Source organism: Phalangium opilio, unplaced genomic scaffold (assembly GCF_054372755.1).
Source record: "Phalangium opilio isolate 3A_F unplaced genomic scaffold, DU_Popi_V2 ptg000041l_1, whole genome shotgun sequence".
Lineage (NCBI taxonomy): Eukaryota > Metazoa > Arthropoda > Arachnida > Opiliones > Phalangiidae > Phalangium > Phalangium opilio.
Genome location: NW_028324165.1, coordinates 4,567,787 through 4,582,305, shown reverse-complemented (window position 1 = coordinate 4,582,305; position 14,519 = coordinate 4,567,787). Strand labels below are relative to the sequence as shown.

The 14,519-nt window shown below is 36.5% G+C and overlaps 1 protein-coding gene across 1 annotated transcript; it reads left to right on the top strand.

Moving 5' to 3' along the window:
• The first annotated feature begins 6,814 nt into the window (after nt 1-6,814).
• Nucleotides 6,815-13,803, top strand: LOC149679498 (uncharacterized). Its single transcript, XM_089835295.1, has 2 exons — nt 6,815-9,440; nt 9,868-13,803. Exon 2 carries the CDS (start codon nt 10,336-10,338, stop codon nt 11,464-11,466), a length of 1,131 nt encoding a protein of 376 aa, XP_089691421.1. The 5' UTR covers nt 6,815-9,440; nt 9,868-10,335; the 3' UTR covers nt 11,467-13,803.
• Nucleotides 13,804-14,519: the final 716 nt, after the last annotated feature.

The following is a 14,519-nucleotide window of genomic DNA, read 5'->3' as shown; positions in this document are numbered from 1 at the left end:
ACTGCGAAGTTAAGGTTCGGAACACTTTTGAATTATCAAGCAACTATTGAATGTTGAACTTCTGAAGTTTGATTAAGAACAATTAAGTCTAAGTATTTTATTTTAATTAATTTATAAATCATGGTAAAACCGTTACATACTGTTTGCATAGCATTTTGTTCAGTCTCCATCGGGTTTGTGGCGCATAGGGTAACGCGTCTGCCTATGGAACAGAAGATTGTAGGTTCGAGTCCTGGCAAGCTCGGTGTTTATTTTTACAGATCTTTTATTCAACATAAATGAAATAATCCTATAAATACAATGTTTGGATAATTTTTCGTTACGAAGTACGGGCTTGTGGCGTAATGGATAACGCGTTTGAATTCGAGGCAAAACATTGCAGGTTCGAGTCTTGGAAAGCTCGTTGTCTATTTTTGATGAAGAATCTTAGTATATATACGGGAAAACTCTTAAATAACAAACTTTCAAGGAAATGTGCGCGTGCTGACGCGTGGTTTGGAAATAGCTTTTCTTATAAATCTATACAAAAAGGTCAACTAAACTTAATTGAGTCACTAACCGCCTTTTATATGAAATAAGTTACCACCCGCTTATCTATGGTGAATTAATTTACCACTCCCCTGCCAAATAATTTAAAATTTTAATCTTTCCCATAAAATAATGAGAGGCACTTGGAGTGAGCCAATATGCTCACGAACATCTTACTGGAACATCGAACGTTTGACAAGCATATTATTATTTTTATAATAGATTAATACAAATTAAGGCTGAAGGAACAGATATTATATAAAAAAGACTTGGTTTGACCAAGCCTTAAAAACAAAACGATAAGAGTTTTTCCAGTTGTCTGAAGCGCGGATATTATTTTTTTCTATTGAATTTTAAAGACAATCCGTATTTTACTACTCTTTAGAATTTAATTCAATCACCTGATTTTAATGCTAATGGATTAGTTTCCTATAAATTAATTGAAATTAAAAATTACTTATCTCAGATTTTTCAAGAACAATTCCATTTTCCTGAAACATTTTATCATGCATTTATTATTTTGAGGGATATCGTGTAAATTTAATCAAATTGACGCTTTCTTTTTTAATTTCCGAGAATTTTACTTTCAAAAGGTTTCAAACACATCAAGTTTTCATAATGTTGTCAACTAAATAGCAACTCAACCAACACTTCTAAAATCTTCCCCACAAGTACTACTGCTATACACAATTCAATAATTGTGACTGTGCTTAAAGAAGAAACGAACCCCTTTATCAAATAAAAGAAAGGTGATAACAGCCCCCTTTTGTGTTCGAAAAGACCGCATATAATACATTATTTATGAGAGTATTATTTGAAAATTAAAGTACGTTCTCCATCGAAAAGAAAAAATTTAATGATAAAATGTTTCAGGAAAATGGAATTGTTCTTGAAAAATCTGAGATAAGTAATTTTTAATTTCAATTAATTTATAGGAAACTAATCCATTAGCATTAAAATCAGGTGATTGAATTAAATTCTAAAGAGTAGTAAAATACGGATTGTCTTTAAAATTCAATAGAAAAAAATAATATCCGCGCTTCAGACAACTGGAAAAACTCTTATCGTTTTGTTTTTAAGGCTTGGTCAAACCAAGTCTTTTTTATATAATATATACTCAGCTTCGGTTCTCAACACGCGCTGCAAAAGACGTCAGAAAAACTTATTTTCAGGATTTAAATCTAGAGATATTTATTTCGTAGAATAAGGATTTTTTAGCTCAAATGCACGGAACTCTAGGCTTTAGTTTCAAGTACTTGTAGACGTTGTAGTGGACTCAGGATAGGTTGCGTTAGTCTAAGTTCGTTACTATTATGTTAGGTTTAGTTAGGCTAATTTAATCTAAGTAACTCTATTGTTAGGTTAGCTTTGGTTATGCTTAAATTATCTAGGTTTAAGGTTATGTTGGATTAGGTTTGTTTTGGTTAGATTTGGTATATTTATATGTTAGGTTGAGTAAAATTGGAAGGTTTTTAGGATGGGTTTGGCTAAGTTTAGTTCGGTTTGTAGAGAATCCCAATAAAAATACAATAAATTCGGCCCTTTCTTTGCTTGATAGTTCTTCCCTTCGTTGGTTTTATATTGAACAAACAAAAATTGAAAATAAGATGACCGGTTTGCTTCACGAAATTTATTACCCGAGAACTAAATACATTTCCCTCTTAATAATTCTTTTGAAGTATAATATCAAATGAACTGTTTCGAAGTTCGGCGTGTTACCGTTAAAGTATTACCCATCAAGTTAGATAACTTTAATTTCATAATTAAATGGTTGTATTATTGCGTCCCCGAATTTTTCTAATTCAATCGGTGATATCTATGCAATGTTCAATTATCCTTAATAGCCGCTATCACTTTTCGTAGACCACCTAAGGTTTCGGTTGATTGGAACCTTCAATTTTTTAGTTCAGTCGAATGCGATTTCGCTCTGTACCGTTGTAATTCTGGATTTCGTGCGTGCTTCTAAGACTCCTGGGAAATACTCTTTGCTTAATATCCTACCTTTTTGGCTTCTCTTACGGTGTTCTATTTCTAGATATCTAGTGATATGTCAAGAAGTGATATCTAGGTTATTAGGGAGAAGGTATAAGATGCCTTAGTATTCGCGCGCCATAGTCCCATTCCCCCTTTCAAAATACAAGGGGGGACGTAAAAGGAGTCCGGGCTATTTCACCTCTCCTCAGTCGGAAAATACCTAATTTTCGTCATTCGCATCGCGATGATGTGAGTTTTCAAGAACCAATGAGATGCTGGTTGTAATTTAGAGGTGGGGATTAACTCCGGACCTGCGTTTGGACTGGAGATGAAGCAGGAAATGTGGCGAATTTATACCTTCTCCCTAATAAACTAGATATCACTTCTTGATATGTCTAACAAAAGACTTCTCACGGCGCTCTGTTTCTACAGGACTACATAGATTTTTGTACTTGGAATCTTTAACAGGCCATTTTCTGTATCTTTCTGCTTGACTTAAAGGGGAGGTGGTGTAGAAATCGTCACCCCTGACGTCATGCATCATGTATTTGAACTTACAAAACCCGTGATATTGACATAGCTAGCGACCTGCGCCGCGATTCCCGCGACCTATGAGCGCCAACCCTAATGTAAACAAATTCTCTTTGCATAGATATTTTTCAAATTTTAATTTTTGGAGTTGAAGTTGGGATTCGCCTTAAAGGCCGGATTTTCTGCTAGAGGGTTCTCCTGGTGCAGAAAATGACTCGCGACCGAGTAACAATAGAGAAGCGAGTCGTCTAAAAAATACGGTTCTCCTGGTACAGAAAATCGAGGGATAGGGGTTCTACCGGTGCAGAAAATTGAGATATGGTATAGTCACGTTAAAATTTTGGACCCCCCTTTTCGCCCCTAAACTTGGGCGCCCAATATTTCCTAAAGTACGGTTTTTCGGGACGGGTACAGAAACCCGAGCAATAAACATATACATACACTTTGGAATTCATTTTCAAAGTAATCTGTTCAGCAGTCCTAAGTTTTGTGAGACCACTTCGCGAAGAACAAGAAAGTCAGTTGAAATTTTACCCGTGCCAAAGGTCTAAGAACAGAAAGCCAGTAGAGTGCTACTAGGAATATTGTCGTGACGTCACACCCTCTTATCTCTTACCTTGGCTCTGGCAACCATATTGGAAGTCATCAGCTTTGGCAATACAATTTAAGACCCCAGAAATGACGTCACGTCACATGGCTTTTCTCTCGCACTGTAGCTCCCTATAATCTATACGTTCATTACAAAAGATATACGGGGAAAAGTTGTCGAGGTAAAAAAGGAGGGTGACAGTAATGGGTCAAAACAGTATCGGTACCGCCCGCGGGGGTTTAAAGTAATATGGCACGGTCGCTAATGGGTTTCTACAATTGTTCGTAGCGGGGACCCCAGAAATTTTTGGGAGATGCTCTTTCAGTGCAATGACAAAAATCTTCTAGAAATACCACTAAATGGGTCCCGAGCTTGGCGCAGTCCTTGTTATATATACGGGATTTACGAGAGGTATTTCTGTGAGCGCCGCCATAACCTGTCGGCGGCCTTTAGTTAGTGGCTAACATTGCCTGTCGTCGAACGCGCTCAGTAGCCTTGGCAGAACAACTCTCCGAAAAGGGGGCGGTAACCTCTAAAGTCCCGTTATATTCTTAAAATTTACAACATTGACTTTACTACTTCTTCGAACTGGATATTTGGAAGGTAGATTTTTAACAGAAGTGAAACCTCGTGACTTGAAGAAGTTGGATAGTTTTTCTATATTCTCGGGAGTATAGTGATGATTTTCACCTTTACTAGTACAACCCCCTCAGGGGTTGGGGAGTTTTAAGAATATGTAGACACCAGAAAATTTGCTTACCCTTAGAGTCACATAATAGAGTATTTCTTTGGGATGTCCAAACGTTTCTAGAAACCATATAGCTCTCTGGGAGAGGGAGATTTTTAACAGTAAAACTAGAAGTTTTACCCAAATGTACGGCTTTAACGATATTGGTTCGAAATATTTTAGTATAGTGCTCCATCGTTTCATTAGAAACTGTTTCGTATAAGACTTTGCCATGGAATGTTCATGAAACCAACTAACGCTAGATGGTTCAGAAAAAAACTACTTACACGAATGTGCTAGTTCGGATGTTACTAAAACTCTTTCCCTTTATTTTAAAACTGAGATGGAAAAATATGATTTTGAAAGAAAATACTCCGCTGAATCCAAATCTATATAGCCGATTGATTAAAAAATTTCTTCTATTTTTTAATTTAAAATGTACTTTTTTAAACAATTGCAATGAAGTGCAGAATTAATTTTCTCACTCCTGTAGGCAAAAATCCTCAAGTTTATCTTATGGGTTGCATGTGCCTACAATTCTTTTAAAAATTTTCTCAACATAGTGATATAGCCATAGCCCTCACTCAATGGCTTTTAAGGTTTTCAAAGACTAGTTTATTATACTGAATTCAGATTCTATACCTCTGCTCAAAAGTACACTTCGCCACTGATTCTTTGACAGTTTGGTGTTGCTTTGGCTAACAATTGGAGAGACTAACCCCCATGGTATTCAACAAAACGCATTTGTGGTTTAGAAGATTATTAAATTAGCTATTGCTTGAGCTTCAAAGCTATAGTTTACTTTTGCTGCATGTTTAGTGCTCGGGTTTCTGTACCCGTCCCGAAAAACCGTACTTTAGGAAATATTGGGCGCCCAAGTTTAGGGGCGAAAAGGGGGGTCCAAAATTTTAACGTGACTATACCATATCTCAATTTTCTGCACCGGTAGAACCCCTATCCCTCGATTTTCTGTACCAGGAGAACCGTATTTTTTAGACGACTCGCTTCTCTATTGTTACTCGGTCGCGAGTCATTTTCTGCACCAGGAGAACCCTCTAGCAGAAAATCCGGCCTTTAAATGTCGAACTTTTTTGTTTGAGCCACTTTTTTATTATTATTTTTTGTTTTTAATGGCAAGATATATTATTAAAAAACGTCTTGGTTTAGACCAAGGCCGAAAAAACAAACGATATGTGTGAGGTTTATCATTTGACTGAAGTTTCAGATATTGCAATTGTTTTAGTTATTTTTATCCATTTAATCCTTAATCAATATTAAATTCAATCAACTGATTTTACTGTTAATCGATCCATTCCCTCTAAATTAATTGAAAAAATTACATATCTACGCTTTTTCAAGAACAATTACATTTTCCGAAAACATTTTATCATGAAATTAATTATTTTGAAAGGAGTACGTGTTGAGGGGTCAATATTGAATATTTGAAATATTCTACTGACTTTCTAAAAAGAGCAGATGAACTTTGACATAATTCGAAAGGAAAATGTAAATATTTAATAGTGGATGCCAAACAAGGGTGTTGCATGAATTTATACATTTAATTTCGTTAATCGAAATGCTACATTTCTATTGTCGCCTCTATGAAGAAAAGATTGCACTGCAATTTCCCTCTCCGTGCTTTAGAATTTCTTGGTCATAATTCAGTCTTCATTTGAAACGTCATTTCTACATTGTTGGCGCTACTTGTACACCGGTTACGTATTACGTGTAATCATTTTAGTACGCATAAAGACCATTTCGGAAAACACAGGGGCGAGGCCACCATTGGGGTATTCTCCCTCACACCAAGGGTCACTGCCAGACTGTGCCACAGGCAAGAGGCTAGTCAACTCTCACTGCCTATAGCGGGGCTTCTAGGCAAGAGAGAGAGAAGAACTCAATGGTGGCATCACCCCTGTGTTTTAATTATCTGTATGTAATTTCCAAAATGGTCCACTCACTTACAAATGAACACCGATTACACTGAGTGATCGGTCCTTCAGGCGCTAGCGAGTGTCAAGCCACAACCGTAATCATTCATGTACACGAATGTTTTATAATTTTAGGTTATTAAGGTTGGCGGGCAAGTCCGGAATAAGTTATTTATCATAATTTCTTGAACATCAGTCTTCTCAGAAACTTACTACAGATTTAAACGTTTTTGGTGCAAACTTCAAAATTTGTCAAGCCTGCCTTAATTAAAACTATGCCCGTCAAGGTGCTTTCAAGTTAGTAATCGTCGACACGAAATCCCTTCAAAATAATTAATTTCATGATAAAATGTTTTCGGAAAATGTAATTGTTCTTGAAAAAGCGTAGATATGTAATTTTTTCAATTAATTTAGAGGGAATGGATCGATTAACAGTAAAATCAGTTGATTGAATTTAATATTGATTAAGGATTAAATAGATAAAAATAACTAAAACAATTGCAATATCTGAAACTTCAGTCAAATGATAAACCTCATACATATCGTTTGTTTTTTCGGCCTTGGTCTAAACCAAGACGTTTTTTATAATATCTGTCACTTCAGTCTTAATGAAATTAAAATTTGAATAATTTTATTTTTGCTTTACCGTCATACATTTGGGGTTGATCTATTTCTAATTGCTTAAAGAAGTACTTAATTATAGTTAATTACATTTAACTTATATCCAATAACATTGATTTTCATAAGCATATAATGTTGTACTTTATTTATGAAAGTTTAACAAGATGGCCCCGGCCAAATTAGAGCCCCATCGTTTGTAAGGCTCCATCTATCGAGGACATTCTATCTTTGGAATATGTATTAGTTACCCTTAATCCCCATCCATTTTAAATCGGCAATAAATCCCTATCACATTTAAAAGCATCAATAAAAATCACCAATGAAAGAAAATCTTCATTAGTTGCTTTTAACAGTGCTAAAATGATTGCTTGGAACCACTAAATAATCCCTCAAGTACCTACAAACACCCACAAGTACCCGGGGCAAGTACCTACAAACACCCACAAGTACCCGGGGCAAGTACCTACAAGCACCCACAAGAACCTACAAGCACCCACAAGTACCTACAAGCACCCACAAGTACCTACAAGCACACACAAGTACCTACAAGCACCCACAAGTACCTACAAGCACCCACAAGTACCTACAAGCACCCACAAGTACCTACAAGCACCCACAAGTACCTACAAGCACCCACAAGTACCTACAAGCACCCACAAGTACCTACAAGCACCCACAAGTACTTACAAGCACCCACAAGAACCTACAAGCACCCACAAGTACCTACAAGCACCCACAAGTACCTACAAGCACCCACAAGTACCTACAAGCACCCACAAGTACCTACAAGTACCCACAAGTACCTACAAGTACCCACAAGTACCTACAAGCACCCACAAGTACCTACAAGCACCCACAAGTACCTACAAGCACCCACAAGTACCTAAAAGCACCCACAAGAACCTACAAGCACCCACAAGAACCTACAAGCACCCACAAGTACCTACAAGCACACACAAGTACCTACAAGCACACACAAGTACCTACAAGTACCCACAAGTACCTACAAACAGCCACAAGTACCTACAAGCACCCACAAGTACCTACAAGCACCCACAAGTACCTAAAAACACCCACAATTACCTACAAGCACCCGAGCTCAAACGCCATGTTTTCCTTGCTTAATATCCCTCTAACGGCATGAATCACGAAAAAAACGCTGTAAGTCCAATATAAAAAATTAGGGCTATAATGCGTGTCTCTAACAGTGGTAAAACGCAGTAACTTCAATACCCAAAATATCGTAACTAGAAGCATGAGTTTATAATGATAAAAATCTTACTTTAACTTAATTGATCTTAATGAAACTAACAAAAGGCGCTACATTGAACTGTTTTCTTTCATTTAAGATGGTTCCCAAACGTATCGAATAAATAGTTTTCCTTATATCCCTGCGGGGTTGACCCCCACTTTCTATAAAATTCCCATGTTATGTCTATGGAAAAATATAGTATTTTTCACCGAATGTCTGATTCATTTTATGGATTCTAAAACCACCCTTAACAACTTTTTTCTTTGTAGAATTAACTATTAGTTGGATCTCTTTGAAATTTAAACCACAAAATTAGGGCCCAAATTTTAGTTCACTGGCAAAATTTCAAAGCAGCAAACACAATACGAAAAAAGTTACGGCCAATCAAAGAACCCTCCTTTAGCATTAGAGGCGGTATCAAGTCTTATCTAAGAGAGCGACCGCTCTCCTAGAATAAGCCAGTCTTTAAAGCAAATTTTGGCTCATGTGGTACCAGGTGGTACCGAAAACATTATGGCTGATCTTATACACACAAATTTTACCTTGTCAAAGGCAGCAGCCAATCAGAACTCGTCCTTGATGGTCGTCCTAAAACTATATCGGTTTAGTATCATATTAATCCAACCCCGAGTGTAACGTAATGTAGGCTTATCATCTAAATGATCTTTGTACCTAGAGCTATGTTAATTGATAAGATCACGTGATAACAGAATACAGATAAATAGCCAGGAGTTGTTGTATACGGGGTTAGTTAACGACCGCTTCACGGCATGAAATGTATACCCTTTTTATAGTGTAAATAAATAATGAATAACTAAGTCAGTCGCAGTTGAACATTAACTAAACACCGAGTATCGGTGCCGATACTGATATGGTATCGGTAGCGGTTCATACCTACTCATTACAGACTATACAGTCTCTTATACGTTCACGTACTTGCACGAAATAACGAAGGTTGTCGCCTTATCGTGTCGTGGTCACTGTATTCCGCGAGCATTGATTGATACTGACATTCATCTTAAGAACTTTATAGTGTATTCGAAAGAGACGCTGTATAGCCTTTGATCATTGTTGGGTGGTGTACACCCTTAGCACGTTGGAAACCACAAGTAGTATTGCAAAATGATTTTTTCCCTTGTGGAACCATACTGTAGTACTTTATAGTCAATACTCCAATCTTCTCAGCAGTATGTTAAATAACTCCAACCATGTATGGATTAAATTTCATTGAGTCAAAAATTGTGTTATGCGCTTCAAGAACTGATAAAACTTTTTCAGTACATTTTGGTGATTATCCCACTTGACTAACAGTTTTTAGGGAGAGTGAAGTGGAAAATCAAGTGATTTTATATAGATTCTTCTTCTAATTATAAGACCATTCTGCATAGTGAAACATTCAGGAAATACCTACGAATGATTTTAAAATTCAAATTAGGTTCAGATTTTAAGATTAATTTGATATAAGCCCATCCGACCAATCGCGTAACGCCCTACCTTTTTGTTCAAAATATTCTCGTGGCACGCTCCATGTCTCGCGCCACGATTGTCACATCGCGCGCAAATTTTATCAAATCTCGCGATGAATTTTGTTAACAAAAAGGCAGGGCATAACGCGATTGGTCGGAGGGGCTTATTTCAAATTATACATAAAAACTGAACCTAATAAGAATTTTAAAATCATTCGGAGGTATTTCCTGAATGTTTCACTATGCAGGCTGGTCTTATAATTAGAAGAAGAATCGATAAAAAATCACTTGATTTTCCACTTCACCCTCCCTTTAATAGCCTTTGTATGCTCGAATAATTGAAAATGATATCGGGTTGTATACGTGGAATTGTAAATCTAAATCCTTTGTTTATCCTTCATTAAATTGCAAACGCTACGTTGCGTGTAGGAAAAAATGGAAATGAACGTAATTATAGTATTTAATTAAAATATGTCGACCTGAAAGAGATAGTGAAAACGGTATCTTTCTGCTCTATCTACGCAGTATGTTAAATAATTAATACTGTTTATGGATTAAACGCTCTTACGGTAAAACAATTTGAAGGATAAAACACACGTTAGTGTTTCGGTAGATTTTGGTGACCGAACCGTGACCATATGTGAAAAAAAAATGTTTGCTCGTAGAATTGCAATTCACGCGTCTGCAAAGATATCGTAACTAAAAAATGTCGCAAAATGTCTGGTCGAGAAAATGAAAATCAAAGTTGCAGGAAAAATGTATTCACTTTTGTTATATTGAAAATTCTGCAATGTCTGGGATTAGTTAGGTTTGGTGAAAAGCGTAAACGGTTAACTAAAAGAGGATGGGTATCCTTTCTGATTGCAAATTCGTACGGATTACACTTGATTTGTTGGGCAATCGAATTCAATTTTCGTGTCGAATTAGGCGGAGTTGATATTTTGTACCAAATTACGTATGCATCGCGTGCTTTTGTGGCTTGTTATATTATAAATATCTGCCTATTCAGTAAAACATTTAGCGAGAATTTCGTGAAAATATGCACACTGACAAAAATGGCCATTGAAACAAATTCTTATAGAATTTTTGTAACGCTCGCTTTAACGTCTAACGTTTTGCTCATTTCGACCAGAATTTCCGCATTCGCTCAAGGCAACTTTGAAGATACACTTTATTACATTGAATGCATTCTTTACAATTCCCGGTATTTAAAACGGAATCTAGATTTAGCCAAAATCGTCGCTTCAGTTGATGCTGTCATTTATTATTTAATCTTAACTGTACCGTATCTTTTTCAAATTATCTTGGCTTTTCAAGCTCACGTTGTGCGGTTTCGAGTGAATGAATTAGCTAATATGATTAAAAACCCTGAAAATAACGTTAAACACATCGCGGCCATTCATACAGACGTTGTGAAAATGCTTGAAGATTCGAATTCAACTGCGAAAATATTTTTATGTTTGTGGCTAGTCGAATTCTTTGTTAACGTCGCTGTTAACGTCTCGATTTGTGTAATGATGCAAGGATCAACATTACACAATGTTTCCGAAGTGATATATACCTTTTTACCGCTAATTTCTACGTTATATTTATTGGTTATTTTGTCGACTATTAGCACCTGCGACTCTATATTAATTTCAGCTTGCCATTTGAGAAAAATGTTCATTGGTCTGTCATTTCACGAAGCGACCTTAGAACGATTTTTAATTTACAAATTTAAATCGGCTCCGATGAATTACTCGGTCTTGAATTGCGTCAGAATTGACGTTGACTTTATTCAAAACTTGGTGATAAGTTCCACTTCATATTTGTCATTCACTTTGGCTTTGGTGGAGAAGAAACCATGAAGAATTCAGTGATTGCAGTCACGAATTAAGCAATACGGGGGTTCACAGTTGAAAACCCACGACCATACCTGTCCACCATAGCTTGAACTCAGCTCAGCTCACGTTACTTGATGAATTATTTCTCGCGATAAAGCAATTTACCCAGTTGAAGAAAGGAACCAATGTTAGTGTTTTGGAAGATTATGGTGATCGTGAACCGTGACTAAAAGTGTTTAAAATGTTTGCTCGTAAAATTGCAAAACATCGATACTAAAAAATTTGCAAAATATTTGGTTGTGGAAATGGAGATGAAAGTTACAGCAAAAAAATGTGTTTGCTTTGGTTATATTGAGAATTCTGCAATGTCTGTGATATATTGGGTGTACTGTACCTCGTATGAGCAGTTCCCGGTAGAGCAGTTCTCGAAATAGCAACCGCGATTACAAAAAAACAGCGGCTTTGTTCAAAGCTGCTGATTTAGAAAAAGCGGCTGCTGTTTTAGAAATAGCGGCTGCTATTTTGGGAAATAGCAGTGTTTGTCTAGAGTTTCGAGCATTTCTTAAAAATATGCTCGTTGGTCTCAAAATCTACCTTTCTCTGTGATCATTTAATCAGAAATGTGACCGACTAACGGATCGTGTTTTTGAATTTATTTTTAAGTACACTTAAATATTGTACTATTCTTCAGACTGTATCAGTTTACAATTCTCATACCAGGATAGAAAAATAATTCGGGAAAGCTTATTTTATTTCGGAAGTAGATAATTGTAAACAATAATTTTTTGGAAATGGCATATTATTATTTGGGAAATCAATGAAGATAAACAACAATATTTTAGAAAAGGCGTAACATTGTTACACCATTTTCAAAATATTACTGACCTAAGTCTAACCAAACGGGACAAAACCTAAAAAATCCAACCGAACCCAACCCAACCCAACCTAACCTAACCTGACCTGACCCGACCTAATACTATTTAGTTGAAATAATCAATTTTAACCTAACCAAATTATCCATATCTCACCTAGTTCTATTTGAGTTCATATAACCCAGCTGGGCCAGCTTACACCATAATAAACAACTGTCGTTTTTCACATATCTGTTTTCCGCTCTTTAGAGAACTGCTGTAACCGTACGCCGCGTTTACGAGAACCTCTGTATCGGTAATTGCTGTAACGGGTAAACTGCCATTTCGAGAAACCGCTATTTAGGGAACTGCTGTTATGAGAACCGCTATTTAGGGAACTGCTGTTATGAGAACCGCTATTTAGGGAACTGCTGTTATGAGAACCGCTATTTAGGGAACTGCTGTTATGAGAACCGCTATTATGAAATCCGCTCATACGGGAACTGCTCATGTGAGGGCTTCCCGATATACTAGGTTTGGTGTAAAACGTAAACACTTCACTCAGAGAGGATGGTTAACACTTTTAATTGCACATGCATTACACGTTATTTATTGGGCAATCAAATTTAATTTTAGTGTCCAATTTGGTGAAGTTGATATTTTGTTACAAATTATGTATTTAACGCGTGTACTTGCGGTTTGCTTCTTAATTAATATCTCACCCTTCAGTAAAACATTTAGCGTCAATTTCGTAGAAATATGGAGACTGACGAAAATAGCCATTGAATCAAAATCTTTTCGAATATTTGTAACACTCATTGTTGTCCAAATTTTTGATAATTTCTATCAAAATCTCTCGATTTTACGTAAACTAATACAACCTTAACTTTTCGCTTTATTTAAAACTGCATCTAGGTCTAGGCAAAATTGTTTAAAAACGTCCTTTTTCTAAATATAATAGTAAAAACGTACGGGATTAGTTGAATTCTCACAGCTGGGAGAAGTAAGGGTAAGGTAGGGCAAGAAGTAATATCTAGTTTATTAGCGAGAAGGAATGCCTAGGTATTCGCGCGCCATAGTCCCAGTCCCCCTTTCAAAATACAAGGGGGGACGTAAAAGGAGGCCGGGCTATTTCGCCTCTCCTCAGTCAGAAAATACGTAATTTTCGTCATTCGCGTCGGGCTGACGTGAGTTTTCAAGAACCAATGAGATGCTGGTTTTAATTTAGAGGCGGGGATTAACTCCGGACCTACGTTTGGACTGGCGATAATGCTGGAAATGTGGTGAATTTATACCTTCTCCCTACAGACACTCCAATTGAATGAAATCCATTTGACGCAAGAACCTAAAGGCTTCGACATCGGATAGATTAAAAATAATCATTTACAGGAAATTCTTGAAAATTCACAGTTTGAAATTAACTTTACAAATGTCATTACAAAAGTCTTGCTTAAAGTACTTGCAAGTTTTTCAAAAGTTGAATAGAGTAAAATGTTTCGTAACGACGAACAATCGAATTTAAATATCCTTAGCGAATTAAGAGTTTTTCCTTTGTTTCCTCAAATGGAGGAAAACATTTTCGATAAGCTTATATAAAGCATGACCGAAAGTTCCGGGTATTTCCTACTTGAAGGGTACGTGACGCACGTCCTGACTAAAATTATTATACATAAATAATTTGTGTAATATTTTAAGTAAAGGAAAAACTACTCTGCGAAAGTTGATATTTTTATTAATCGACACATTTACGTTAAATAAAAGCAGCGGAGACTGTTTATATCCACCTTCTTCTGACTTTGAAACACTAATTCAAATAAAAATTTTGGAGTTTTAGAATAGTGACAGTCACGATTATTTAAATTTTTGACCAACAAAAATGTTTCAGTAGTCAGACCAGGAATACATAGATTTAGTACAGTAGTACTTGGAATCTTTAAGAGGCCATAGACCACACACAAATATCTGATTGACTGTGAGGGGAAGCGCCAAAAACTTTTAAACCGCCTGCTCCTCCTTCCTCGCGTCTCATTGGTTATGCGAATGTGTGGGACAGATCGAGATCATGACCTTTTAAGCTGTCGTCTGCATCAGTTTCGGCTCCGAAATGGTCGGAAAGTGCGAGAACTTGGAACAGTTTGACGTTAACGACTTTTTTGAGGTGGAAATTTCTCTAACTGTAACTAAAGTTGACGATTTAAAAGTTAGTGTAGCTCGAAATAGTGTATT